The sequence below is a fragment of the Eublepharis macularius genome, chromosome 3, assembly GCF_028583425.1.
Source record: "Eublepharis macularius isolate TG4126 chromosome 3, MPM_Emac_v1.0, whole genome shotgun sequence".
Taxonomy (NCBI): domain Eukaryota; kingdom Metazoa; phylum Chordata; class Lepidosauria; order Squamata; family Eublepharidae; genus Eublepharis; species Eublepharis macularius.
In genome coordinates, this window is record NC_072792.1 from 24461832 (window position 1) to 24488422 (window position 26591).

Genomic DNA, 26591 nt, shown 5'->3' on the forward strand with positions numbered 1-26591 from the left:
ACCGTAAAAAACACTAACTACGGAATAAATAACAATGCATATAAATGAAACAATGGACAAGAAAACAAGCAAGTTTCCAGGAGTGGCTTTTAGCTAGGTTCAAAATTGAATCACAAAAAGCAATGTATTTTGAAAGCACTGATTGGGTTTTGTTGTTATTGTTACTCCTAATGAAAGATGTGGGGCGTTGTGTGTGTGCCAAAGCTCAGAGGTGTGAGGTGCATATCTGCATGTGTTGCTTGCAGCCAAGGGGAGCCTTACTATCCAGGGCAGGTGAGGATATGTATGTTCTTTCTTTGCATGATGTCTGCAGCCACTCTGGTTTGTTACTATTTTTGCTGCATTAATGCAGCTATTTGTGCTAATCTTGGAATGGGATATCAAGCAGTTATTGTTTTTTTTAAAAATAGCCTCGTGTTGACCTACCAAACTGGTATCACTCCCTGTATTAATAAAGTGGGTAATTAGGTGTGTGATGCTTTTGGGTGTGACAATGAGGGAGAGGTCCAGCCAGTACTAGGTCCCTACAGATGGGAGGGGGTGACCTCTGAGTGCACAGGATTTAAAAAAAAAAATTATCTCAAAAATCTGGTGTGTTGCACATGAGCACAGCCCGCATTTTGGCAGCACTCAATGTGCAGGTGTGGGCCGTCTTATTTCCAGGGCTGGCAGCCTGAATGAAAGCAACTGGGCTACCACTTACAACTTTTCTCATCCTGGTACATATTTGTATCCTGCCCTCTCAACAGTATCCAACATGTACAACTTCCCAGAAGAAAACTTTGTTCCGAAAATGCAAGTATAGACTATATCATACTGTTTGGTCTTGCAGTCAGGGCCCTTAGGCTGTTGGTAAAATGCACCCACCCACCCACACACGGGTTCTTAGTCCAGGTTGGGAAATTCCTGGAGATTTGGGGGATGGAGCCTGGAGAGAGCATGCTTTGGGGAGGGGAGAGACCTCAGTGGGGTATAGTACCATGGAATCCTCTCTCCAAAGCAGCCATTTTCTCCAGGGGAACTGATCTCAGTGGCCTGGAGATCAGTTGTAATTGTGGGAGCACACACAAGTTGTAATTGTTGGGACACTCTCTCTGTGTGGGACCTTGACTAAAGCATACCAGAAACACCTTCCCCTTAGGGCACAATAGTGGTCAGCGGAAGTACGAGTAGGTGTCCATCACCTGAGCCCCTGCAGAGATTTCACACTTAAGCCCTTCTGCTCCCAAAGTCATTAGCGGGGTACCCATTGTATCCCCCCATTTCTTGCACTAGGGGTTTCCCAGCTGAGGCAAAAAGGGGAGCAGTGCTAGTGTCCTTCCTCACAGCCTGGGCTATGGTGCAGACGAGTGGATGGTTTGTTTCTTTAAGGATCCTTTCCAGTTTTGCTTTTCTTGGCTTTGCTTTTCATCGTTTGTATGCCAAACACATACTCTTGTGGTTTTTATACACTTCGTCATAAAACATACATCATTTACACATTATAATAGTGACTTTCTGTGATTTATAATAGTGACTTTTTAAAAAAAAGGTAAAGGTAGTCCCCTGTGCAAGCACTAAGTCATTACTGACCTATGGGGGGACGTCACATCACAACATTTTCTTGGCAGACTTTTGTTACGGGGTGGTTTACCACTGCCTTCTCCAGTCATCTACACGTTACCCCCAGGAAACTGGGTACTCATTTTACTGACCTCGGAAGGATGGAAGGCTGAGTCAACCTTGAGTCAGCTATCTGAACCCGGCTTCTGCCAGGATCGAACTCAGGTCGTGAGCAGAGCTTGGGCTGCAGTACTGCAGCTTACCACTCTGCGCCACGGGGCTCTAGTGACTTACTGATTTACAAATGATATTGAAAATGTGTTTTATTTTATTGGGGGGAAACTGAGGAAACAGAAAACAACTTGAAAAGCATTATCGGTTTGATTCAAGACAGAAGCATCACACCAGGGGACACCCCCCACCCCACCCCGTGAAGCCAGCAGGGATGAGGAAAATTGAAATCCTAGAACTTGCCTCATGCCATGCAGCTCCTCTGCTCAAGCTTGTGAGAAAGTGGATGCACTTGATCTCTGTGGAGTCAGGAAATTGGGGATTGTGGCAAGAGGATAAAAGGAGGAAAAAGAGGCCTGTTTCCACCTCCCCCCCCCTTAAACCACTCCTGCACGAGCACAAGGTCTCAAGGTCAAAGGGACACTTTCCTCCTCCTCACAAAGGAGGGGCTGTAAACTTTCTGACAGCTTGGTTCTCTGATCACTTGGGTCCAACTAGTCTCAGAGGCTTTGGGGCCACAAGTGCAACACAACATAGATCCAATTAAGCCTGCCTCTTCTACTGATTCATGTCCAGTAATCAGCAATCATGTGTCCTCAGGGCAGGTTTCAAACAGAACAGGAATGTACCAGTGCGCGCGTGCGTGCGCGTGCGCACACACACACACACAGTGTGAGGACCTAAAGCAGTCTACATTGTTCTCTGCTCCGTTTTATCCTCACAAACACCCTGTGAGGTAAGTTAGGCTTGGATTATGTGACCGGCCCAGGGTCACCCAGTAAGCTTCCATGGTAAGGATTTGAATGTAGTTTCCTAGTCGGACTCTTTCTTTATACCACACTGCCTCTCCAAGTAACTGTGTACAAACGTGCAGATTTCCTAACTGCTCACTGAGTACCCCCTGGAAGCTCACACATCAACTAGTGAGCTTTAGTAAAGGATGGAGTCCCAGCATAAAGAATAAGGTCACTTACCTTCTTGCTAAAAACCATGGTTGACAATGGATAAATCAGTCCACAACAGCTCTAGCACATTTCCTCTGAAGCATCTTTGTGTTGGCCTCTCTAGCGGACAGGTGATATAGAGGCAGATGGACCCCTTGCCTGGATGAGGAACGGTAGCACCTCGTTCTCCGTTCTGAACAGGAGCCAAAGAAGTGCCGCAATCTACCCTTGCATAAGATTTCACAAGATAAAATGGTAGGCCTCCCCCTGACTTGGCAGTTGGCACATCATGACTGATGCCAGTTTAGAGTCAGCGGAATAACCGACTGTGGCAGCATGGTTAGCGTCAGAGGTATCTCATTTAGTTTAAAATCAGAACGATCTTCATTCCAGTGGATGGCTATAGTAGCTCAAAGTCTGATGGGGTCACTCTAACATAAATATGACTAGCTTGATCAGGAGCTTTGGTTCTAGCACGTAACATGGCAATGGACATACCTCTGCAAAAGGGTGGTTGAGCACACTTTTCATTTCAAAATTTTACATTGGTACCATACTGAAGAGAAAAATTTCCCATGCGGATTCCCTTGGCATCACTGCGTTCCATCTCTATTTTAGCTTCTTTCAGCCTTTACAGCATGAGACGAACCACCAGGGGCAAACTTACAAGACTGCCTAATACTTCCCCCCGTAGTGCACTTACCAGTTGGTAACTATACCTTGGAAGTCTACAATATCCAGCACTCAAATTTTTGGGGAACATTTGTCTCACAGAAAAGCAGCATAGAAATGTTCTTAAATAAACTTTACTTAACATTGAAAACATTGGTAAATATGCAAATATATTCTCTATGGTTATGTCCATACCAGTTAAATTTTGGTGCAATTAGTTGTAGCATGTATCCCAAGTAGGTTATACATTCTGCACCTATTACCTCTTCATTTATTAAATTACTAACCTTACTAAAACAATGCTAGCAAATTTTAAAAGGTCTGTCTTTCCAGAGATAGACAATGAGATATTGGACTGCCACAGAAGCGAGTGTTTTCTTTTCTCCAGCTGCCCATGCACAAGGGGAGGGAGGGAAGCATGCAAGATGAAGGATCAAATAGGTTTGCTCATGTAGCAACAAACCATGGTTTAGCAATATTGTCTGAACAAGGCTTTAATTTTGTGGTTATGTATGTGTATTTACCAGCTATCATGAAGTTTCTTACCTTTTGCTCACCCGTACAAATGTTGTTGGGTTTTTTTTGCTGTTCAGTTTCAGCTGACTTACAGCAACCCTTGCTGGGGTTTTCAAGGAAACAGATGTTCAGAGGTAGCTTGCCATTGCCTGCCTCCGCATAGCAACTCTGGACTTCCTTAGTAGTCTCCCATCCAAGTACTAACCAGGGCTGACCCTGCTTAGCTTCTGATGAGATCAGGCTAGCCTGGGTTATGAACTTCTCCTAGCTTTGGACAAAGTTTGGTAGGTTTTTTAAAGAGCGAAGTTTGCTACAAAGTGAAGAGAGCAGCCCAACTAAGACAGGAATGTCTAAGTATTTTAAACTACACACAAAACATGGTGTATGAAGTCAAAGAAGGAATAAGCATTAAGAAACAACAAAGGTCAACCTGCCGCTGGGCTGTGCCCCTTTAGTGTGTAGATGGGGGAATCACCCAAGACTGAATTCTTCTCCATACCTTGCACCATCTTTTGGCATAGAATATGAGATGCCAGGAATAGGAATTTAAAATACTTGCCTTCTCCCTGGCACTGTAGCTTCCTATGTGGAAGGATTTTTTTTTAAAAAATGTGAACTACCAACTGCAGTCTCAAGCAGGCCAGACCCAAGTTTGCCACACTGTTGAAGGTCTCACCAGATGAGATGTTTGGAGAGCTGTGATCGGATCTCTCTGACATTTTAGAAACTTATTTATTTATAGGCCGCATGTTTTCTAGAATAGAACACAGAGTGACTAAATAGGAATAGCAGCTATACATGACTCTCATCTGGCTCAGGGCCACACCGTGGGAAGGATATCACCCCTAAATGATTTTGCCCATTAAAAGCACACCTGCACCCCACAATGTTACAAGGAGAAAGTACAGGCAAAGAAAGTGTGCTTGTGCTTGTATTTTTTCTGCTTGTCAGCTAACATCAACTAGGGAGGGGTGTGTGTTTCAAATGGCACAAACGCACAAGAGCCCCTTTGAATCAGGACTCCCACTGCAGTATTTCTACTTTAAAATGCTTCACAGATCTGATCGTTGCTGTCTTAGCGTTTTGTCAAGTGAAAGAGGCCAAAATGTTGGGATTCTTGCAGACCCAGCTTAGCATGCAAAGAATATTACTTTACAGCATTTATATCATTTATACAGCCCTTCACAGCTGCTCCTCGTGCCAGACAGAAAGGAGCAGGGAAATGCTGCCCGACAGCAAGAAGAACCATCTAGTATACGAGGAGCTGGTGATCTGGTGTTACTACTAGTTTTGGTTCTGTGCAATGGTGACCGTGCCAGTAATGTCGATCCTAACCGCAACAGACATGGTGCTGCTCCTCTAAGGGTTGCCGGTGTCAGAGATGATAAATCTGGCAAACAAAGTCATCTGTCTCAAACCATGTTTTATTACCTCTCACGTTTAAAAAAAATGTAAGACTCGTTTTTCTTTTTGCACCAGCACACCATCATTTTTCTTCTCTCTCTCTCTCTCTCTCTCTCCATAGCAATGAAATACCACCAAAGGATCAGGATAATTTTTTTAATGCTCCTTTTTATTTCCATACTTGCACATTGGGTAATTAAATAATATCTCAACAAACTCATATAGGGAATTTAACAGGTTGCTAGATAGTTACAATATATGGAATAAGAGAAGAAATTTATTTAACTGTTGGTGAAAATGTGCAGTGTAAAAGGTTGCCACTGATCCATTTTGTATGGGCAAATTAAGGTATTTTGGTGAAGCGCTTTTATAGAAAATAAAATTCTGAGACATCTCAAGTAATTTGGAAGTTAGGCCCCCATTTTTTTCTACTTGTCTCTATTGGCCCATTTCATGGTTCTTTCAAGGGAGCCGTTTAAAAATAAAAAATAAAAACAACTTATGGTTGCTTTGCCATCATTAGATATTCTTTTCCAAAATATAAATGAAGTTTTGGCAAACAATATTTATACAGAAAAATAGTTTTAGATCTTCCCAAATTCAATGAATTCTACAAAATTACTCTATAATAAATAAATAAAAGCATGCTCTGGTACGCTTAGTATTTTTATATTTATTGTTAGCACAGACTGAAAAGCAGGAGAGCAGAGGCTAAGCAAAGTGCTGCTGAACACCCTGGCAGAAAGAGGTAAGGAGAGGTGGGAAATGTTTTGCTTTCACAGAGACAGCCACAGAAGAGGCTGGCTTTGTACGCTAGTGAGCGGCTACTGTGTGAAACAGGGTGCTGGACTAGATGGGCCGCTGATCTGATCCTGCAGGGATGTTTTATATGGGCTGATCCAAGGACTGCCATGGCAGACGGGGCTTTCATTGTTAGTTCTTAAGAGATACACATTCCGGTAGAATCTAAGCCTGGGATAAGGCATGTGATTCAGGTCAAGGACTGATGCCAGAGTAAGGCGAGACAAGCAACAAACGAATGGAAGGAAGCAGCCTGTTTGATTTAAAGAGTTGAAATGATGAAACCAGACCTTTCGAAGGCAAGCCAGAATGGGCACATTATCTTGAGGGTTAGAATGGCAGGGAGGGAATGGAGCGGAGCAACGCTGTATGGAAAGCAGATGGATGGTGGGAGAGCAGATAAAGGAAGAATCTGGTCTGACATGATGCATAGATAGGGAGGTAGCAGGCAAGCAGGTGAACAGGGGCAGGGAAGAAGCAGCAAAGTCAGGAATGGACTCTGAAGGGAATGGACATGCATAAGTGGCTTGTTTACTGCACATGGGGGAGAGGGAATACCAGGAACTTGGGAACAAATAAATCGGCCAATCAGAACATACTACAGACCGTTGTATTCTTGGGAAGTTTCAAGAAAACAGAGAAGGGCTCGGCCACCATGATTTGACCACATGCTATGGAGGGGCAGCTACATTCCAGAGTGGATTAAGCATGGACTTAATTCCTGCTGGTGCTGGTACCTCTGTCTGCGCAGCCTCTGTCTCATGCTCTTAAAGCATGATCTCAAAATGACTCTTTCTATTGACACCCCATAGCCATTAGTGCAGCTATTCTGGAGCAAATGATTTAACATCGACATAAGTATTAAGAATTTGTAGGAACAGAAGAAATTTATATGCCAAATACAATGGAACTCTTTTTTTAAAAAATACATTTTCTCTTTCTCTCTCTTTGCCCAGGAGTTAAATTCATATATATTGATGTTTAACCATTTAGGGACAGAAAATAATATTAGAGTAGAGTAAGAAAATAACTGTTTAAACATATGTTCACTAAAATGTTTGCCTTCTACAGTTTAAATATTTAAACATACATAAATTACCATTTAGTATTTTCCAACGAACTACCAAATGTTTAAATGGATCATTAAAAAAAAAACCCCAAACCTACACATGTAGGTAAACTGCCATATCAGAAACCGAGTTATAATGATTGAGAAAATTTACAAGTAAAAATAAAAGAAGATACATATTCCTCACAAATTAAAACAAATGCAAGATTGCAAGCACTATGTTTACCATTAGATTTTGGGTCTTTTCCCCTTTAGGTGATGAAATCTACAGTTTAAAGATAAACAGATATAAGACCTTTGAAAAACAAGAGTAACACTGGAAAATAATTCATTAAACAAACAATCCGTTACTGCTTCTGATCTTTCAAAACAGGCAGTGCTGCTGGAGAACTTAGAATCAATCCAAAAAGGCTAAGTTAAAATACTGCAATCATTCTTAATCTTCACATGGAAAAACAGATGTCTCAAACAATTATACTTATTTCCATAGAACAGCTGCTTTTTGTTTTATAAACAATAATTTAAAAACTATGATTTTCTGTGATATATATATATATATATATGCAACATATAAAATGTGAAATATGACATATTTGGTACAACAGTGTAGGAAATAAATCTTAAAAACAAACCTCCTACATTAATCAAATGTATATAATTACCTTGTAAATCAACACAGTATTTAAAAAAGTAAACATTAAAATCTGTTTTGTCCATATATATGTATGTGTATATATAATATGTATATAGCTGTATTAAAGATATCTTCGTATTTCTGTGACATAAAATAAGCTTTTAAAGAAAAAAAGGTTAAAAGAACTAGTTTCTTTCTCTGTGCTGTAATCCGGTTACAACTTCTTTAACCCAGTTTTAAAAATACGGCAACAGTAAGAATGAATAAAGTGAAATTTTCTCTGAATCATGTTTAAATTCTCCTAACCATCTAAGATTAAAGTCACTTATCAAGTTTTCAATGACTGCAGCCAGTTTTAATTAAATTAGATTATCATGCTAGTATCTTCATCTATAGCCCCATTTCTTTAGTTGGGAAGAAGTTATTTCATAACAAGTTCTTTTTGGTAACCTGATTGTAAATCTGAAAGCTTAATCACTTGGTATAGATTCAATTATAGACCTCAGGATCACTTAAGTTTCAAGTCTGTTGTGGCAAAATTTAGGCACTTCTGCAAAGGCTTATTTTTAAAAAATATTATCTCTCTTTTGTAAAATAACATAGTCAAGACTTTGTTAGGGGTATGAAAATCATACCGTGCAAAGGTTTAACTTTAGTTCTAGAATGCCATGATTCTGGTACTGCTTCTCCATACAAGTCTAATATCAATTCATGTGCATCTCTGCAATTTGTGCTTTACTTTGGATTCTCTATTTGGAATTTTTAGGTGATGACATGCAGGAATCGAGGGTTCTGTTTTCACATCACCTCTTTTATCTTGGCATCGACCGCCTAGTAGAGAAGTGAGCTTTCTGAGAGAGTACAAAATCACCAAAGGGTTAAAAGTTAAAATCTCCAGTTTGTGTATATTGGCCAGGATCCAAAGAGTTACACTGGTGCACTCTAGCGTTTTTATATGCCCAGCGTTATTTTTTCTTTTTGTACTTAACCCCCTCCCCTAGCTCCCAAAATAGAGTTGATTCTTTATCATGAAGTACCATAGAAATTTACCGCAGTTTCAAAAGTGATTTCTCCCAGGGAAGGGGCAAAGTGGGTATTTGAGAAACACACATCAAAAGCACCCTTGGCCATGTGATTCTTTGGGTCCTGGGCTTAGCGGCCAATGTAAATCGTTTATTGCTAACATTGAAAGATTCATAACTTTGTGAACCCTACAACAATACATGAATAGGACTACTTACATTAGCTATAGTTTATGGTGGCAAGACGATACTCCTAAGAAGTAAACAGTGTCGTATAAAACTTTTTAAAGTAAAACATTACCCTTTTTATGTCTTCAATCATCACAGCTGGCATCAGGTAGTTAACTAGATTAAGTTGGAATATACTAAGCATACCATATTTAATATTCCTATATGATATAGCAGCACTAGATCCTTAGTGTTTGTGATTTGTCCAGATGAACAAACTCGTTACTCAGCATGCAGTTTGTGGCAATTCTATCGAGGAAGAAACAGGGTAGTATGTACAGTAACAATGCTTTGCTGTTCTCAATGAAGCCTCTTGACATTCCATTCCATTCCCGTTGGCTACTTGAGGATTATCTGTCAGAATAAAGGAAACAAAGTTGGGATGTGTGGTTGGAACTTTTAAAAAATAAATAATTAATACTAGTGTTTTCTCCTCTTTCCTAAAAATGAAAACAGATTTACTTAAAATTTTATCAACTAAACATTTATTACATGCAAGCCTTTTCTAGTATTACTTGTCTTTTCCTTTTCATTATATACCCTCAAGAAAACCAAGTAACCGAAGACAAGCAAGCACACTCCAAAACAGGTCTTGAATTTAAAGAGGGCTGCACTGTATGAGAAGACATGTGAGTGCCTACAAATGCCACAGACAGCTAACTATCAGAAACACCAATAGTCTCCTTCAGTGTCCACTAAAGTCTCTAGACAGAGAGACGGCCGCAATATATTTTACAAGATGACATCAGGAAGATGTATGTGATTATTGCAAACCTAAAGGCTTAGCCGTGATTTCTTGTTGAAATTAGTAACGAACACACATCAACAGTTTGAAAGCATCTAAAAGGTGAAATAATTGGCAAGCATTGGGCTTTTCCAATACAATTCATGTTCCAAAATAACATCTTTTCTTTTTTGCAAGCCAGGGAACTCTCTGGAGGCAATTCTTTTTTCTGATATACCAGAACAGCAATCTCTCTGGAAATCAAGGAAAACCCTACCCTAAAAATCTGGTTCTGGCTGACGTTCTGAATGATTCAAGCTGCCACGTTAATCTGGGATTCCCTTGTCCCTACATGTAGAGAGGATCCATAAATACCTCCTTCATATGACACTTAATATGCTTAGACATACTGAGAAACAAGAAAGAATACTCTCTAAAAGCTGGAGACCAGTCATTAGAGATTTATTTCAGGTCTGTAAATAACCGCTCACCTGGTTCCATGTGGTAAGAATTCACTAAGCAGGGAAGCTATTTAAAATGGATGGTTCTTCTCTTTCAAGTCATAAATGGCTGACTAATTCGGTGGGCTGGGAGGGAAAGCAGCATGGTATATAGGCTGATCTAGTCAGATCTTGGAAGCTAACAAGGGCCAGTGTTTGGATGGGGGGTTCCCAAGGAACACACTGCAGAGGAATGCAATGGCAAACTACCTCTGCTTCTTACTTGCCTTGAAGGTGCTTTGCCGAGGCTGCCATAAGTCAGTTGTGACTTGACAGCACTTTACTACACACACAATATGGTGGGCTAGTAAAATTTACTTGTATGGCTGACTTCTTTTGTTAAAAAGATATCATTTGAAAATAAATTCTCTCTCTCTTGGTAGTAGCCTGTGATCTCATACACAAAATTCAGTTGTTCCTCACTTAACCTGTATCAACTAAGGTTGCCAAGTTCTCTTACCCTCCTGGCAGGGGATGAGGTGGGGAACCTGGCACTTACCTTGGTCAATCTTGCACACGTGCTCTGCGTGCGTGTGTTCCCGGCGGGTGCAATGACATCACTTCCTTAACTGACATCATTGCGCCAGTCGGAGGATATGCTTCCGCACTCCACAGGGGCCCCTGTGAAGTGTGGGAGTGGGAGCCTGCTGATGGGCAGGAAGTGACATTGTTACAGCCAGCAGGAGCGTGCCCTCTGGGCGCGGGCCTGGGAGGATTTCTGCCTCCTGGGCCCGTTTCCTGAGCCTTGTCCCCCTGCCGGCCAAGTGAGTGGCGGTGGGAGGCAGAGACTGGAAGTGGGTGATCCACCCCACTGGTGGACCTGACGGCCTTAGTACCAAAACCATCAGCTAATACTGAGAACCTACACTTCAGTCCTTAAAATAAACATTTAACTGGGTTTTTTTTTCTAGACTTAACATATTCTTGATAAACTTTGAGGCTGCCGGTCATGTTTTGCATGTAATGTATTTAATTTGGATTTTATTTCTGCTTGCTAATGTGGTTTTTTTTTTTTTTATAATTATTGCTGTGAGATTAAATGCAGACCTCTGAGGAAAGAAGGAGGGGGGCTGGATGGGTGAATGGAGTGCCATCTGATTGGTTGGTAGCTGTACCCTGGGAGGGGGGGCGGGAATGAACTGCAGATTTTAGTCAGTGTTGAGAAAAAATGTCCATTCTGTCAAATTCAGGGAATCTGTGGGGAGTTCTGAGAAAGAAAACTGTATGAACCTGAGTCAGTTTTCTGCACATAAGCAGAGCGGATGCCTGAAACCTAATTCTAGTTGAGTTAGACAAACTGTGGACCCCGAGGGAGTGTCTGTATTTCTGAGAGACAGTTAACCAGCTAGGAGATTCTGGTTAAGTCAGCATTTGTATATATCTCAGAGAAAAGATTCTGTCTCAGTCAGGCAAACTGTGTGTGCACCTCAGTCAGTCTGTGTATATCTGAGAGACAGATTATTCTATGTTGCTTGGACAAGCTCTGTGGAAAGGCCTGAATGAATTGCATGAGAAAAGAGTTTAGTCTGCTACTGAAGATTAGGGTTCCCAGGTGCCTGCCAGTGGCAGGCAAACTCCCGGGGGTTTGCCACCCTGCCCGCCAACCCACCAGTGGTCGGCAGGAGGTGGCAAGCTCCCGGAGGTTGCCCACTACCAGCAGGCACTCTGGGAATGTGCATTGTGCGTGCACACCCAACAAGTGCAGCGACATCGCTTCCACAAGTGATGTCGCCACAGCAGCTGCGGGAGCGTTCCCGCACTTCGTTGGGGCCGATTTGGGCTCTAAACAGACCAAACTGACTCTGTGCAGAGTGCGAGCATGCTCACACCGCCAGTGTGGTGACATCACTTCCAGAAGTGACATCATCACACCGGCCCTGGGGGAGCACGCATGAAGAGCAAACACGCTGTCGGCACAAGGTAAGTGTCAGGTCCCCAGCCCTTCCAGTGGGCAGGTAGAGGAACCTGGTGACCCTACTGAAGATCTGTGTGGAAAATTAGAGTGTGCAACAGAGTCTGTATATATATATCCTTAAGAAGAGTTAATGATCTGTGAAACCACCAAGCTTATGAATATTCTGAAACCAATACGCTTATCAAAACTCTGCAGTCATCTTGTTTATGTGCTTATTAAAAAAATCCACTTTTGTTTAAGCAAGAAAGACCCATTCCCCCCACTCTCACAACGACCCTCACGTGCTGACCATTCTGCCAAGCTACCATCTACAACAAGCCTTCCATTATTACCAGTTAAACTGAGGAGATCTGTGGCAAAAGCCTTTGGAGGCAGTGAAACCCCTTGGCAGTCATGGAGGCAGCAATATAAAGGTCACATAAACACAATGTGGAAGGTCTTCTTGAGGTAAAATCTTGGGTAAAGTAGAGAACACCTGAAGCTCTGTGTGAGTGTAAATAAAGAGGTTGTGACCAGGGCCCTCCTGAGGTATAAGGTAACATAAGGAGGCGCTGAATTAAAGGCCCAAAGGCAAAGGTTTAAAAGAAGCTTATATCAAACTAAGCAAATCGTTACACTGCCTTAACGAAAAATCGAATCCATTTACTGCAGCTTCTCACTACGAATGTGTGCACTGTGCTATACAGAAGATGTGCTAATCACAACAAAATATTACCCCTCACCTACAGATGACCAAAAACAAAAAACACATTTGCCATGTACTAGAATAGGCTTATTCCAACTGCTACTTAATTAATGCCTTTATAAAAAGTAAACTATAAATGACTGCTGCCGCCGCCGCCACCATTGATATGAGAGTATTAAAAGCTGGTCCACCTAATTCGGCATCCTGTTTCACACAGCGGCCACCCAGTTGCCCTGGAGGGCCAACCAACAGGGCCCATTGACCAACGCCTTCCCCTTGATGTTGCCTCCCAACATTGGTACTCAGAGGTTGACTGGCTCTGTAGGGAGGGGGTTCCCTTTAATTACCATGTTTCACAGCCACTGGTGGACCTATCTTCCATTAACGTGTCCAGTTCCTTTCTAAAGCCACCAGTGCTTGTGGTCCTCATCACATCCATTGGCCGGGAATTCTAAAATGCCATTACTGAGGGGCCGCAGCACTTCTGTGAGCCTCCCACTTGCACACGACGTAGGATGAGGGAGTGTGCAGTGGGGTCTTGTGCCCCACCTGCAGAAGTGGACTAAGCGGGCTGTTCTCTACATTCTGTCCCTCCTGCTATATCCAAATCACACTGGGAAATGTCTGTGCCTGTGAACAGAACAATGAGCAGTCACTAGATCATTCTAACTAAGCATGTTTCCAAGCGCTATTGTTACAAATGAAAGGGGGGGGGGCCTTGCCTGGTTTTTGCATCTCATCAACTTTCAAAATTAAACTTTCTTGTAGAGAGTGTCCTTAGCAACTACTTTGAATGAAATCCAGTGGGGAGATCTCTCCTTCCCTCTGCTATGGCCGCTGCCAGGTTATTATTCAGGGTACCACGACAATAAACCCTAAAATATTGTGGCTGGCAGCGACTGGCACTGGGACTGCCTCGCTCAGTTGAAGACAATGAACAAGGCAGATGCTTATCTCATTTAAATCAAGAGACAGAAGGTTCTTTCCAAGTTAGGAGAACCGCTCTATAGGACTGACCCCAAGACACAGTTTAAAGTGATGGCTATTTCTGGTTAGGAAGCAGATTTGATAGCTGAAATACAGACCTATTCATTCAACAATGTTTCTTAATCCATAGAACTGAATGACAGACAGCTCTTGACTGCATTCATGTGCATTTCAATAAATAACCAAATTTCATTCTCATTTCCAGAATTTACAATAAAAAGCAAGTGTAACCAAGCAGTGAACTATAGCCAGAGAAAGTTCGGCTTTATATTTCTTTCTTTGATTGGCATATTAACAATGCAATCCCATTTATTTTCAATGTAAATTGGATTGAATCTGCGTAAGATAGCACACAACAGGTGCAGTCAAATTGTTTCAAAGCCTCACTTTGAAATCCTGTTTTGTTTGCAATAACGTGTAACTGATACACAGAATGGTTCTATTTCTATCCTGAAAATACACATTTGTACCCTTTTCTTTCCCTAGTCTAGTGTTATTGTAGATTCGTTCATTTTTGCCATAAACACCTCTTTCCTGCTTAAGTGAGAATTTTTGTCATCTATACTCATTAACCTAGTTATAGTCATAGACTCTCTTGTAGTGGGGAGAAGAGTTATCTCAAATGCACTCAAAAGTTTCTAGTTTTATTATATGGCCATCCACATGGTTCCCCGTCCTGAAGTACAATGTGAATCCAGTAAATTATTTTGACATGCATTAAACCAATCATTAGCAGCTGGTGTATGGTTTTGTTTTGTTTTTTACTATCCAGCAGAATGATACAGTTGGCCAAGATGGCCTGGAGTGTGAAAATTCTCCCTGGAGAAAATTGGTCACATGTATGAACTCCGTGGATGATTAGATATAATAACATACATGGGTGACTCCCTCAGTAATTCCTGTGCTTCATTTTTTTAACACTTTGAAGATGCTTTATAAATGTCACCTCCTAATGTTGCAAAGGACATATCTTGCATGATTCTATGCACAACAACTTTCTGAACTGAACCTTCTTTACTGACTGTAAACATTACTACCAAAATACTAACCACTGATATCTGCATAGCCATCAACTAGAAGTTTCATGAGAGCAAAGTGAAGTTTTCTGCTTTTTTTTTTAAACATGAGCTTCGGAGCAGGTACATGTGGACAGAGAATACATGTCTTGCAACAGTTTACAAAATTACCCTTACTGGAAACAACCTTACACTTCCAACAAATCACACAAAGCAGCTTCAATTTCAGATCTGAAATGGTTTTTGAGTGTGCTGTGAATTCTGGAAAGGTGGGTTGTGCCTCTAGGCTCTCTTAAGATTCTTCAGAAGGTGGTGTGAGTTTTAGTGTTTAAAGTTCAATTCACTACTGCTGCTAATAATGAATTACTATATTGCTCTACCAACCTATTTTATATCCTAAATGATGGAGATAAGCCATTAACTTTCAGATGGTGGATTGATTACATTTCATGCTCCCAAGAGTAAGTAGGGCACAAAAGTAAGGAAGGCGCCTATTAACTGTATCTTTTAAAAATTATTTTAGCATATACTTGTTAGACAATAAAATAAGTTTTGAACTATTTGTTTTTTCACCAACTTCCCTGCCTAGCTCCTCAACACGAGCCATTGTAGAATTTCTTCCCAATAAAAGACAGAGCTTTAAAACAAGTTTCAAAACTACATTCAACCATCAATCAAATTTCTGTACACTAATTTTATCTTGAATTTGTAGCAATAACAAACTCATATAGCACTCTACCTTTTAATAGGTATTGTTACTGTAATGCAGGATAGGGTCAGACTCCAGCTATTACACACTCGCTATCAATTCTGATTTAGCACAAACAACAGTTGGCCTTTATATCTGAAACTCCACTGTAGTCTGTGGTTCCCTTCCTAGCTAAGACTGAAAACCATGGTTTGAAGCTGGTTTGCAATACTGGTTTGGAGGGGGAACACAAACCACAGATTTGCATTTAAACAGCAGGCTATGGTTTGCACTAAAGGAGAAATCGCTGATTGACTCCAATTGGTCTAGATTAGAGTACTGTAATGCACACTACATGGGGCTGCTCTTGAAATGTTAGGAAACTTCAGTTAGTGCAGAATGATGCAGCTGGAATGGGTCGTAGGGACCATATCACTCCAGTCTTGGTGCATCTACACTAGCTCCCAATTTGTTTCTGGACACAATTAAAGGTGCTGATGTTGGCCTTTAAAGCCCTACATGGCTTGGGACAAACATACCCAAAGGACTGCCAACTACCTTATGAACCTACCGAACCACTGTGGTCATCTTCTGAAGTCCTGCTTCAGGTGTCCCCCACTTTGGAGACAAGATGGATGGCAACCTGGGAGACGGCCTTGTCTGTCATGGTACCATAACTCTGAACCTCTCTCCCCAGGGGGGACTTGTCTGTCCCCTTCTCTTGTTATATTCCGTCAGCTGGTAAAGACCTTTTTGTTTGTTTGGCATTTCCTCAGTGACCTCTCTTTGCTGACCAATGTTTTAGTTGCTGTTTTTATGGTTTTGTATGTGTATTTTAGCTCTGGCTTTAACTCTTTTAATGATGTGTGTTTTTAATTTTTTTTTAAAGATATAATTTTATTATGTATGTTTTAATTTGTTTGTCGTCTTGCTGGCCATCATGAGGACAGAAAAGTGGGGTATAAATATAACACCATTCTTGGACAAAGTAACTGGCGGAACAGCAACTCGAGGATGCCCTGGATGTATCATTTGCTCTTGGCTCATTTCACTCTGGCCCGAGACCTGCCTTTGGGTCACAGACTGCCCTGGTGGACAATTTCTGGACATAGCTAGATAAGGGAAATGTGTTTCTTTTAATTTTGTTAGGTATTTCTGTCCCAACAAGCCACTGGAGGAAGCAATCTCTCTGTTGGGCCTTTATCTGGAGGCTATGGTCAAGTGTCTGAGGAAGAACAAGCTAAACCTGAATCCAGATGAGGTGATGCTAGTTAGTAAGGTAGAGACGTCAGCAGGGATTGCCCTATCTGCACTGGATGTAGTGGGGTTGAAATGACTTCCTTTATAAAGAGGTTAGGGTTATTACTGGATCCTACATTTGTGTCACAGGATCAAGTACTACATTTAGTTTAGAAATCATCTCAGCTCTTAAGCTCCATGGACTTGAGTCATACTGATCCATGCTTCTGTAACCCTGAGGCTCGACTACTGCAAAGCGCATTGTGTGGGGCTGCCCTTGGGAATGAAGTTATCGCTGGGACAGACGAGGGCTGTTAGTCTACATTGGCTATCATTATGCCTTCAGATCCAATGCAAGGTACTATTTTTGACCTTTAAAGCCCTATGCAATATGGAGCCAGCTTATATAAAGGATAACTTCTTCCATTATGTGCCTGTTCATCACCTCAGATGGTGCCAGGATTGAGTCCTCCCTTCAAGCTGTCTGTTTGGTCACAGCAAATATCCACTTCTTTGCTAGCATCTCCAGCATTATGGAATGCCCTCCAGCTATAGAACACAAGTGAGAATGAAACCCATGTTCTCCCATGGGAAATTTTCTCAGGCACAATTACATACCCTCTGATATCCTCTATCTGATGTCTACTCACACCACTAAACACAAATGAGGCATCAGAATAGAAACCACATCCTTCTGACACTGTCTTGAATTTTCTCTTAGGGCATTTTCACACTACTACCGTACCCTCATTTTACCCTGTTGCTGCCTCATCATTCTCTGAAGTGAGGTGAGGATGGAGATATCAGACAGTGTTTAAATCAGTTTCCTTATAGACATTTTAAGAGAAAGTTGGAGAGAGCAAAGGAGTGAAAAACATGGAGAAAAGGAGAAAGGAATAGAAGAAAAATCAAACCTCTCTACAGAAGATTAAGAGACTGGAAATACCTCACTCAAAGCCAGCCAGCAACTGGAAGCGGAAAAAATCCAAAAAGGAAGAGGGAAAGGAGGAAGCCCTTAAAAGGAATGCGCTGCAGAAACCCCAGCTTGGCCTGCAGAGGCAAAACACCCCTTCCGGCTGATTTGTTGCTCGGAGATGTGGTCTGCACAGTGAGGCCACCTTTGCAGGGGCAATGCCATACAAAGGAAGTGGCAAAGTTAAAAGCGCCACCTCCGCATCACATCAAAAGACGACTTCGGAGCAACAGAGGTTTCAAAAACTGTGGATAAAGCCCTAGAGACAGGGTAGGAAAGAGATTAAAAATGAAATGTGTGTGAAATGACTTAAACAACCCACCGTTGTGAAGAGGTCAAAATGTTTCAACAAGGGTGTCTGACAGCAGCCTTAGAGGAAAGACTTCAGAATGTTAGAAGTTTCATAGATTTTTCCGCATAAGGAACTGACATGTGACTTTTCTACCACTTTGCAATGTTCTTAAACTGCAGTTGGTCTGTGAGAAGGGACCACTCGAGTATCATCTACTTTCGCTCCCACATCCAAATGCTTTCTGACCACTCAGGTATCATCTAGGATGTGGCAATAGGAGATGTAGACTCACCTGGACAGTTCATACTACTAGTCCAATAGTACTGGGATTTGACACAGCTGAGGACTGGATTATGTTGGACAATTCACTCACTACTTGACACAACTGATCCTATTTCAGGCTGCTGGTACTGACAGTGTTAAGAAATAATTTATTTACTTCATGTATGCCCCGCCTTTCTCCTCAATGGGGACCCAAAGCAGTTTACATCATTCTCTTCTCCAGTTTATCCTCACAACAACCCTATAAGGTAGGTTAGGTTGACCCAGCAAGCTTCCATGGCAGAATGGAGATTCAAACCTGGATTTTTCCACTGTACCCACTACACCATACTGCTCCTGACTGTGTTCAGAAAGCATTTGGATGTGGGAGCGGAAGTATTTTGTTTTCTATATTTTCTTTTAAAAAGTGTAAAAAACATTGGCTTTTCTTTTTGAAGCTACTCATTATTTCAGCATACGATTGACTGCTTCATAATCAAGGCATCCAATTTCAAAGAAGCACAGTGAAGTAGTAGGGATAGGGATAGGGTTAGGGTACGTACTTCAAGCTCAAGAAAGAATTTTGATCAGAGCTTGCCTCATAAATAGTAAAAAGTCCAGCAGCACCTTTAAGACTAACCAACTTTATTGAGGCATAAGCTTTCGAGAATCACAGCTCTCTTCATCAGAGCTTATGCCTCAATAAAGTTGGTTAGTCTTAAAGGTGCTACTGGATTTTTTACTATTTTGCAACTACAGACTAACACGGCTAACTCCTCTGGATCTGTGCCTCATAAAGATTTACTTGGGTCATGTGGTTTCGGAAGTATAGGATCAGGTTTTTTTAAAAAATCAGTTTTCTTTGCACACATGCTATTTAAAATTAACTCTTCCATAGTCTTCCATTTTTAAACATGATCTTTTAATATTTTTCTTAGGATCCCAAGCTAGCTCTCGGTATTTCTTACAGGAAAGAATAGTTTACCTGAAAAAAGGAATAAACTACAACCAACAGCACAGCACAGGCAAACACAAATGCCTTGTGGATCTATAGTTTTTTCCCAAGAAAGCCATACATGTTTGAGAAATAGAATATTGGTCAGTGCAGAATTTGGTGCATATGCTTCCACATCAACTTTCCTGTGTCATGAAGAGGGCCACAAATAAAACTTAACAGATCCAAATTTGCTGGTTTTCTAAAAATAAAAATAGGACTTTTTGACAGAACTCATATGGGGGTAGGGAAGACAGAGACGGACTGATTGACTGTTCCTCTCTTGGGAAAATATTTAAGGAAGAAAAACAGCTACAGTTACCAACATACACATAAGCAATTTTAGTAGTTCTATGGTGCAGGGAAGCCAGTTCTAACCTGCGGCTTTCTGTTGCTTCTGCTATTAACTATCTTTCTCCTTCCACTCCTTGCACTGGATCTATTTAGCTAGATACCATGAGAATTTGGAGGACTAAGCGCTAAGACGGCAATCACAGCACCACAGTGAAGGGAACAAAACGTACAGACTTGTCAGGAATTGCTTCGCTATATCTTGCATGCAATCTACTCGTCTCGCCAAAAGCAAAATCCCACAAACTGTAATCATCCTTAAGCATTTATACAGTGCTTTCAGCATTCACACATATTATCTTGCTGTAATTATTACAATAGCCCTGCAAGGTTTTGTTGTTGTTGTTGTTGTTGTTGTTGTTGGGAAGATGCTGAAGCTAAGAGAATGTGACTTGCCTAGGGTCACCTAATGAGTCTGTAGCAGAGGAAAACTTAAAAGAACCTTCCAAATCCCAGCTCATTTTCTTATCCACTATGTTACACCACCTCCTAATACTAAGCTGCTTACTGTCTTTTGTATCTGTTTGGACACAAATCCTATTCGGGGCACCCTGAAGTAGTTACTGATGTGTATATTTTGCAATATATACATCTCTTACACATGTGAAAAGTGACAGGATATAGAACAGTGATTAGCAATCTTGTGCATTACTTAACAGATTTTAAAGGATCATTGGGCAGCAAATTATGATTTTTCAAGCTTGAGAGAGCTCCCTCAACATCTCAGGATAATAAAAATACAGCTTTCCACTGTATCATGCTAAGCACAAATATGAGGGATTCCCTGTCCTCCAGCTGTTGTTTCCAGCTGCCTGTGTCCATTTGGGGCTTGTTTCAGAGTTAGGAAAAGACCACTTAGTTATTTATATGTGTAATATGAGGAAAAGGATGTTAACATTTGATTGAATCCTGGTTTAATGCATTTGCCCCTCTAGGATTCAGAAATTAATTGAATGTTTTCTCTACAACTAGATCACTCCTAAAATGACTCTGTATCAGTTGGGTTAATTACACAGTGTTAGGAAACAAAAAGAAACAAACAAACGAACAGTGCAACACTACGACACAGCTACACCATTATTTGCAAATAAATGTTAACTCTAAATAAGTGCAACCTGTCCATAAATACTTGCTACAGAACTATTTCAAAATAAAGTTTGATGGGTAAAAAAACATGAAGAAAAAAATTCTCCGGGAGAATTTTTTTTTTTAAATCAGTACCAGCACTCATTTAGAGTTTGGGATTTGTGAAAGATAGCTTTAAAAGGAGCAAACCTGATTGGCTGTGGCTGTTGCGGCGAAGGGGACACTTGTTGCAGGAGTTGTTGCTGCAGAGACAGTGGCGGACGTAGCGCTGTGCATCATGGGTACTTTCAGGAGGGGAGCCATGGAAGCAATGAACAGGAGTGTGTAGCATTATGGCAGTGGAAGTGGCATTTTGGCATGGTGAATATCAGAGCAGCAAGCCATCATGGGTTAAACCAGCAGATGGCATGCAACCACAATGCAAAGCAAGGAAGCGTGGCAGAGAAATAAAACAAAAGGGAAAATAGCTTATTACAAGTACAATTTAAAGGAAGTTTGTCACAGTTATCGGCGGTTCCCAGAAAAGAAGCGAGAATGTTTTGAAAATTCATTTTGGGGTGTTTTTGTTGAACGTTGTGACATTCCAATGATGCTTTCATAATGGCTGGATTATGTGTAAAAAAAACTGACAGGTATTTCTCAAATTATATTAGTTACAATTCCCTACCAAAGTTTAAAGACATAAAGTAGAATTGCTGGTACTTGGAATTACGCTATTTTTAAAAAAATCCTTGTTTTCTGAATTTACAATGTTTATATCCTGCACACTTCCCCCCCTCCCTCCATTTTCCTTTGCTTTATGATTCCAGTTTTGTCACTGGGCCAATGAATCCTTTCTGCCAAAATGTTGGCCTTCTCCCTGATCCTGTATCCTTGACAGAGACATTTTCCCCCTCTGAATTCCTTCCTGTTTTTTTCCACTGAACTACAAGTAAGCCCTCCACTTCTGGAATATTTCTGTTAGTCTTTCTGCCATCATTCTACATAGTACCTCCCTAGACACTTAAATCTTGGTGCCCTCCAGCGTGGACGTCTGCCTGGCTGCATAGGGGGGGACATGGCAACATTCTGATACTTGTTCACCCTTTCCCTTCAGCTGCTGCTGAAACCCCTCTGGCAATTCCACGATCCTCTCTTCCTTAGACACAGGGCTTTTTTTCTGGGAAAAGAGGTGGTGGAACTCAGTGGGTTGCCCTTGGAGAAAATGGCCACAGGGCCGGTGGCCCCGCCCCCTGATCTCCAGGCAGAGGGGAGTTGAGATTGCCCAATCTCACCTCCCCTCTGTCTGGAGATCAGGGGGCAGGGCCACCGGCCATGTGACCATTTTCAAGAGGTTCCGGAACTCCGTTCCCCCGCGTTCCCCCTGAAAAAAAGCCCTGCTTAGACAACTAAAAACTCCTTCTCTCTTACTTCACTTTCATTTGTCGCCACTTTCTCACTATAGTCAATTAAGTATATTCGGATAAAATAATCTCTTTTTAATTTATGATCATACTTCTCTTCTGTTTAAGCTACTAAATCAGCTCTCTGTAGGGATTTTTTAAAGGAGGGGTGTCATATTATTTCTTACGATGGGTGGGATCCCATTTTAAATTTCTGCATATAGAAGTGTGACTTCCCTGCCACACCCCCTCCCACTACAGCCCCATCACACTATTATTGTTCCACCGGGCCTGTAAGACAGAGCTGTTCCGCCAGGCATTCGGTGGTTGAAGGGGGCGGTGCCATGTCGGCCTCCCACCTTTGGGGTGCGGGGTTCTCCTCACCATTGCACCTTAATGTATTTGGTTAATTTATTTTATTATTGTTTATTGTATGTTGATTTTAGAATTATTGTTTTCTTGTTTTTATTTATTTTAACTGTCGTTCACCACCCAGAGCCCCTGAGGATGGGCGGTTTATAAATCGAATAATAAAATAAAATAAAACTGCTCATAGGGGGAGCCTCAGGAGTAGCATGATGGGGGGAGTTTGAGGGCTGCCACAGGAGAGGGGAACTGGGTCCCAAGATGCTCAGGAGAAAGGCATGCATAGAGATATTTTAAATAAACAATTATGCATGCATGGATCTTTCAGAAAGGATTCAGCTCCTATGTAGATCTGAAGAACACTGGTTACGCCAGTCAGCTTCTTCTGTTCCCATTACTATACTCGGGTACTTTTTTCCTATTGCTCATGGTGCTCTAGTCCCAGCTCCCATATTTCTTTACAGCCCTGTAGATGCACATGCCCAATAGGCAGAAAAGATGAGTTCCAGACTGGCAGGCTAGGCCCACTTTACAATTCTCTTTAACATTGTTCTTGGCCTTGCCTTTTAAGCTTCACCAACACGCTGCCTCCAACTATAATTAAGCTCCTTGCTCTGAGCAGATTCTTCTGGTTCCTTTATTCCCCTCTTCCAAGATGCAACCCCAATGACCTTCCTCTTTTACATCCCACAGAATATGCTTCTTATATAAAAATATCACTTACTATCCCTGATGATATTGCTAAGCAATCATTAACACACCTTCCATTCATAAAACACATCTAAACATCTGCCCATTTTCCTGGGTTTTGAACTAAAGCATTTGATTACCCCATTTTTGATGGACAGCTTCTTGTAAGAATAGGGTTGGATCCAAACACGCTTTTCATGAGCAGAAGACTCCTCTTATGAGCAGAAGAGCACCTTTGGATCCAAGCCATTGTTTTTAGTCAAGTATAGTCCAAGTATACCATATGCATAAACTAACTCCAGTTTGCCATTTTTGGACTCTTGTTAGCTACACAGTGAAATCATTATGACAGAGTGGGTTTATACTAATACACCTAGATATAAGTATAATATACTTCTTTTCTTAACACTGGGATCTATAACTAGCAACTGTAAACTACTGTTAATTTCCTACCTCATATTAACTTTTCAATTTCTGTCTCGTGAAAAGACAAGTGATACTAAGGTGGGTAAGTATTCTGATCTACAGTAGGACAGCAAGGTATGAGTCCAGTGGCAATTTCAGGTGTCTGAAGAAGGGAGTTCTGACTCTTGAAAAGCTGGCACTCTGAAAATATTGTTGGTCTTTAAGGTGCCACTGGACTCATATCCTGCCATTAACTTTGTCTAAACTCTTAGTTGTAATTTGGTTTATTTTATGGGTTGTTCTGAAAGAACAAATCCATAGCCTATCCCAAATTTAACTAGCAATCTATTTGACCCCAAAGAGGAAGGTCAATTTTTCTGGTAATTTATGTCTGTTCAGTTTTACACATAACTTGATTTTTGTGTTTATTGCAAACATTACCACAAACACAACAAAAGTTTGTACTGAAAAACAATTACTTCAAAAAGTTTTTTAAAGACACAGGAGATGTCCAATTAAAATAAACCTGTCCAAATAATTTGAATATACGTACATTCATTTTGGTGAAGTTTGCAGGACAAATTCCTAATTTTGTCTTTAATCAGAAAAAGGCAAGTTTTTCAAATGTTTTCATGTGCAAGGTGGTCTTGATGTCATTTAAGGTGAAACCAAATTCAGACTGAAGATCTGTTAATCATTTCTACTGCAAGAGTGCTTCTGGGAAACGCTGATAAAAACTTTTTTACAGCATAGCAAAAGGGAGAAATATGCACACCACTATGAAACTTCAAAACACTGATGAAATTAGCCTGCTTTTCAATATTTCATGGTTTAATAATGCTAGCAATATAAAATATAGCAAGAGAAAAAATTTGGAAACAGAAAAGCAGATTGGAATTCATGGTATTTGTGCTTTTTGCAGTGGGATTGTTATAGCAAGTGATGTTGCATCTAAGCAGCAGATTTTTTGTTTCTTTTTAAAATAAACCAAATATTTTAACAGTTCAAGCAAAAGTCCAAATGACCCATCAAATTAAAGCAAATGTCTAAGCTATGTTTTAGTTCCTCCAAACAAAGGAAGATACAGAATACAATAAAAAAGAGATCAATAAAGAAGTTTGAAACCTACCAATACTGGTAGCGGGTGTCATGCACAAAACTGACCCTGTGTGTCATGCAATGATAGGTAAAAAAAAAAGTGAATAAAGGGAAGAAACAGGTTAGCTGTTTAGAGTTAACATTCAAAGTGAGATCCAAGCATCCCCAAGGATAAGCCAAAGTTAGTTCAATACAACTTCAAAAAGGTCATTCATAGCTCCAGTACCATTTTAAAGCATTGTGCATATGAACACAACTCTTTGATGGTTCTTTCAGCTTTGTAAGATATGTAAAGAACATCAGCATCTGGGTTGTTTTCATTCTTTGCTAACCAGTCTTTGTAAGTTTGCTACCAGTTTGCTCTGTTGGGAACCAAGGATGAGCCTGTGCCATGAGAGAGACATTTCCTTTATATGAAGGAATGAGCTGAACGGAGAGGGAACACAGACTTGGAGAGGAGAGCGATGCTAATGCTCAATATACGTGATTACATATTTGTAAATAAATAATTAAACTTTTGTTTAAATATGTCACATATTTCCCCTTGGAAAAGGTACTATGCAACACTTCATTTAATATCTTCTTCCAGCTACCGGTTCATAGTCCCAGTGTAGTGGTTAGTATTGAACTAGGATCTGAGAGGCCCAGATCTGAATCCTCACTCTGCCACAGAAGCTTGTTGGGTGACCTTGTCACGTATCTCAGCCTGACCTACCTCACAGCGTGTTTGTGAGGATCAAATGGAGAAGAGGAGAATGATATAACCTCTTTTGGATCTCCATTGGGGTGAAAGGCTGGGCATAACTGAGATGGATGGATGGAGCCCTTAAAAAACTTTCCTCCTGAATAGGCCAGACCATTTAACAACAACCTGTACTACATCCTGGGCTGGATCCTATGGGTTTCTTCCAATAATAGTAGCACATTCTTCCAGCACAAGGTGCCTTTTCCCAAGACAAGAGAAGAGCTTCTGGATGTTGGGGGAGGGCACCTTGCGCTGGAGGAAGGGGCTACCCCCCTAGTTGAATAAATCCAACCCCGATCTATTGCTCAATTATAAATATGTTTATTCAGAAGCAAATCCTCCTCAGTTCACTGAATTTACCTCATAGCACAAATGCAGCTCTATTGCCTCATCCTATGCATGGTTTTTTTTCAGAAACATTTTCCACTGTGTTCACGTGCTTACTCTCAGTGTGCAGAAAGTTTCACTGTAGGCCACAATTAGATGCACCTTCTTTTGGAATTCAACTCATTTTGGCTAACTTCCAAATAAGCATTTATAGCACCAAGGTGTATTTGTACTGCACGCTGATAAGGCTAAATTAGGTTATGTACTTATTTCCTGCTAGTAAAGCTTGTAGGCTTGGATCTCACAAAGCATTTCTGCTAACAGGATCTCTGTCAGAGAAGCATAACTTCCTTACCTCCCTTGACCTACTGAAGTCCAAAATCTCTTCCCCACAAACAACGCTGCTCCTTGGGGACCTCCACCTCAGAACAGCATTTTGGGTGCATTTTGGGCTGCAGTGGGAGGAAGTGGGCTGCAGTGATGAGAAAGTCATGCTCCAAGGACAGAAGTCCTTTCATCCACAGAAACACTCTGGTGGATCCAACCCATAGTCAAGATGTTACTGGCTATCAAATCTAAAAAACATATAAAAATCTCAAACATAAATTATCATTTTAGTGTGTATTTTATATTCCTGAATGTATTTAATGACTGATGCCCCATTATTTTTCTCATATGCTTTGATATACTTGGAATCTACTCTAACTCCAGCATTCTCTAGGGGGCATGATGGGAAAAAGCACTCCATAGACATAAAATGTTTTGAACTGACACCATATCCTGCAAACAAAGGTGTGGATCTTT

The 26591-nt window shown here is 41.0% G+C and overlaps 1 protein-coding gene across 8 annotated transcripts in view; it reads right to left on the reverse strand.

Annotated features, from left to right (window-relative positions):
* Positions 1–5451: 5451 nt before the first annotated feature.
* MBNL2 (muscleblind like splicing regulator 2) overlaps positions 5452–26591 on the reverse strand; it is a 78087-nt gene continuing 56947 nt past the window's right edge. For 4 of the 8 annotated variants that reach the window (XM_054973207.1, XM_054973208.1, XM_054973211.1 and 1 more), the window contains 3 exons: positions 24747–24782; positions 20964–21058; positions 5452–9417 (listed from right to left, as the gene is read on the reverse strand). In XM_054973207.1, the coding sequence (XP_054829182.1) occupies positions 9403–9417; positions 20964–21058; positions 24747–24782 (146 nt within the window). In that variant the 3' untranslated portion in view covers positions 5452–9402. The remainder of the gene's footprint in view (positions 9418–20963; positions 21059–24746; positions 24783–26591) is intronic. The other 4 variants (XM_054973213.1, XM_054973210.1, XM_054973212.1 and 1 more) reach the window with 2 other exon arrangements.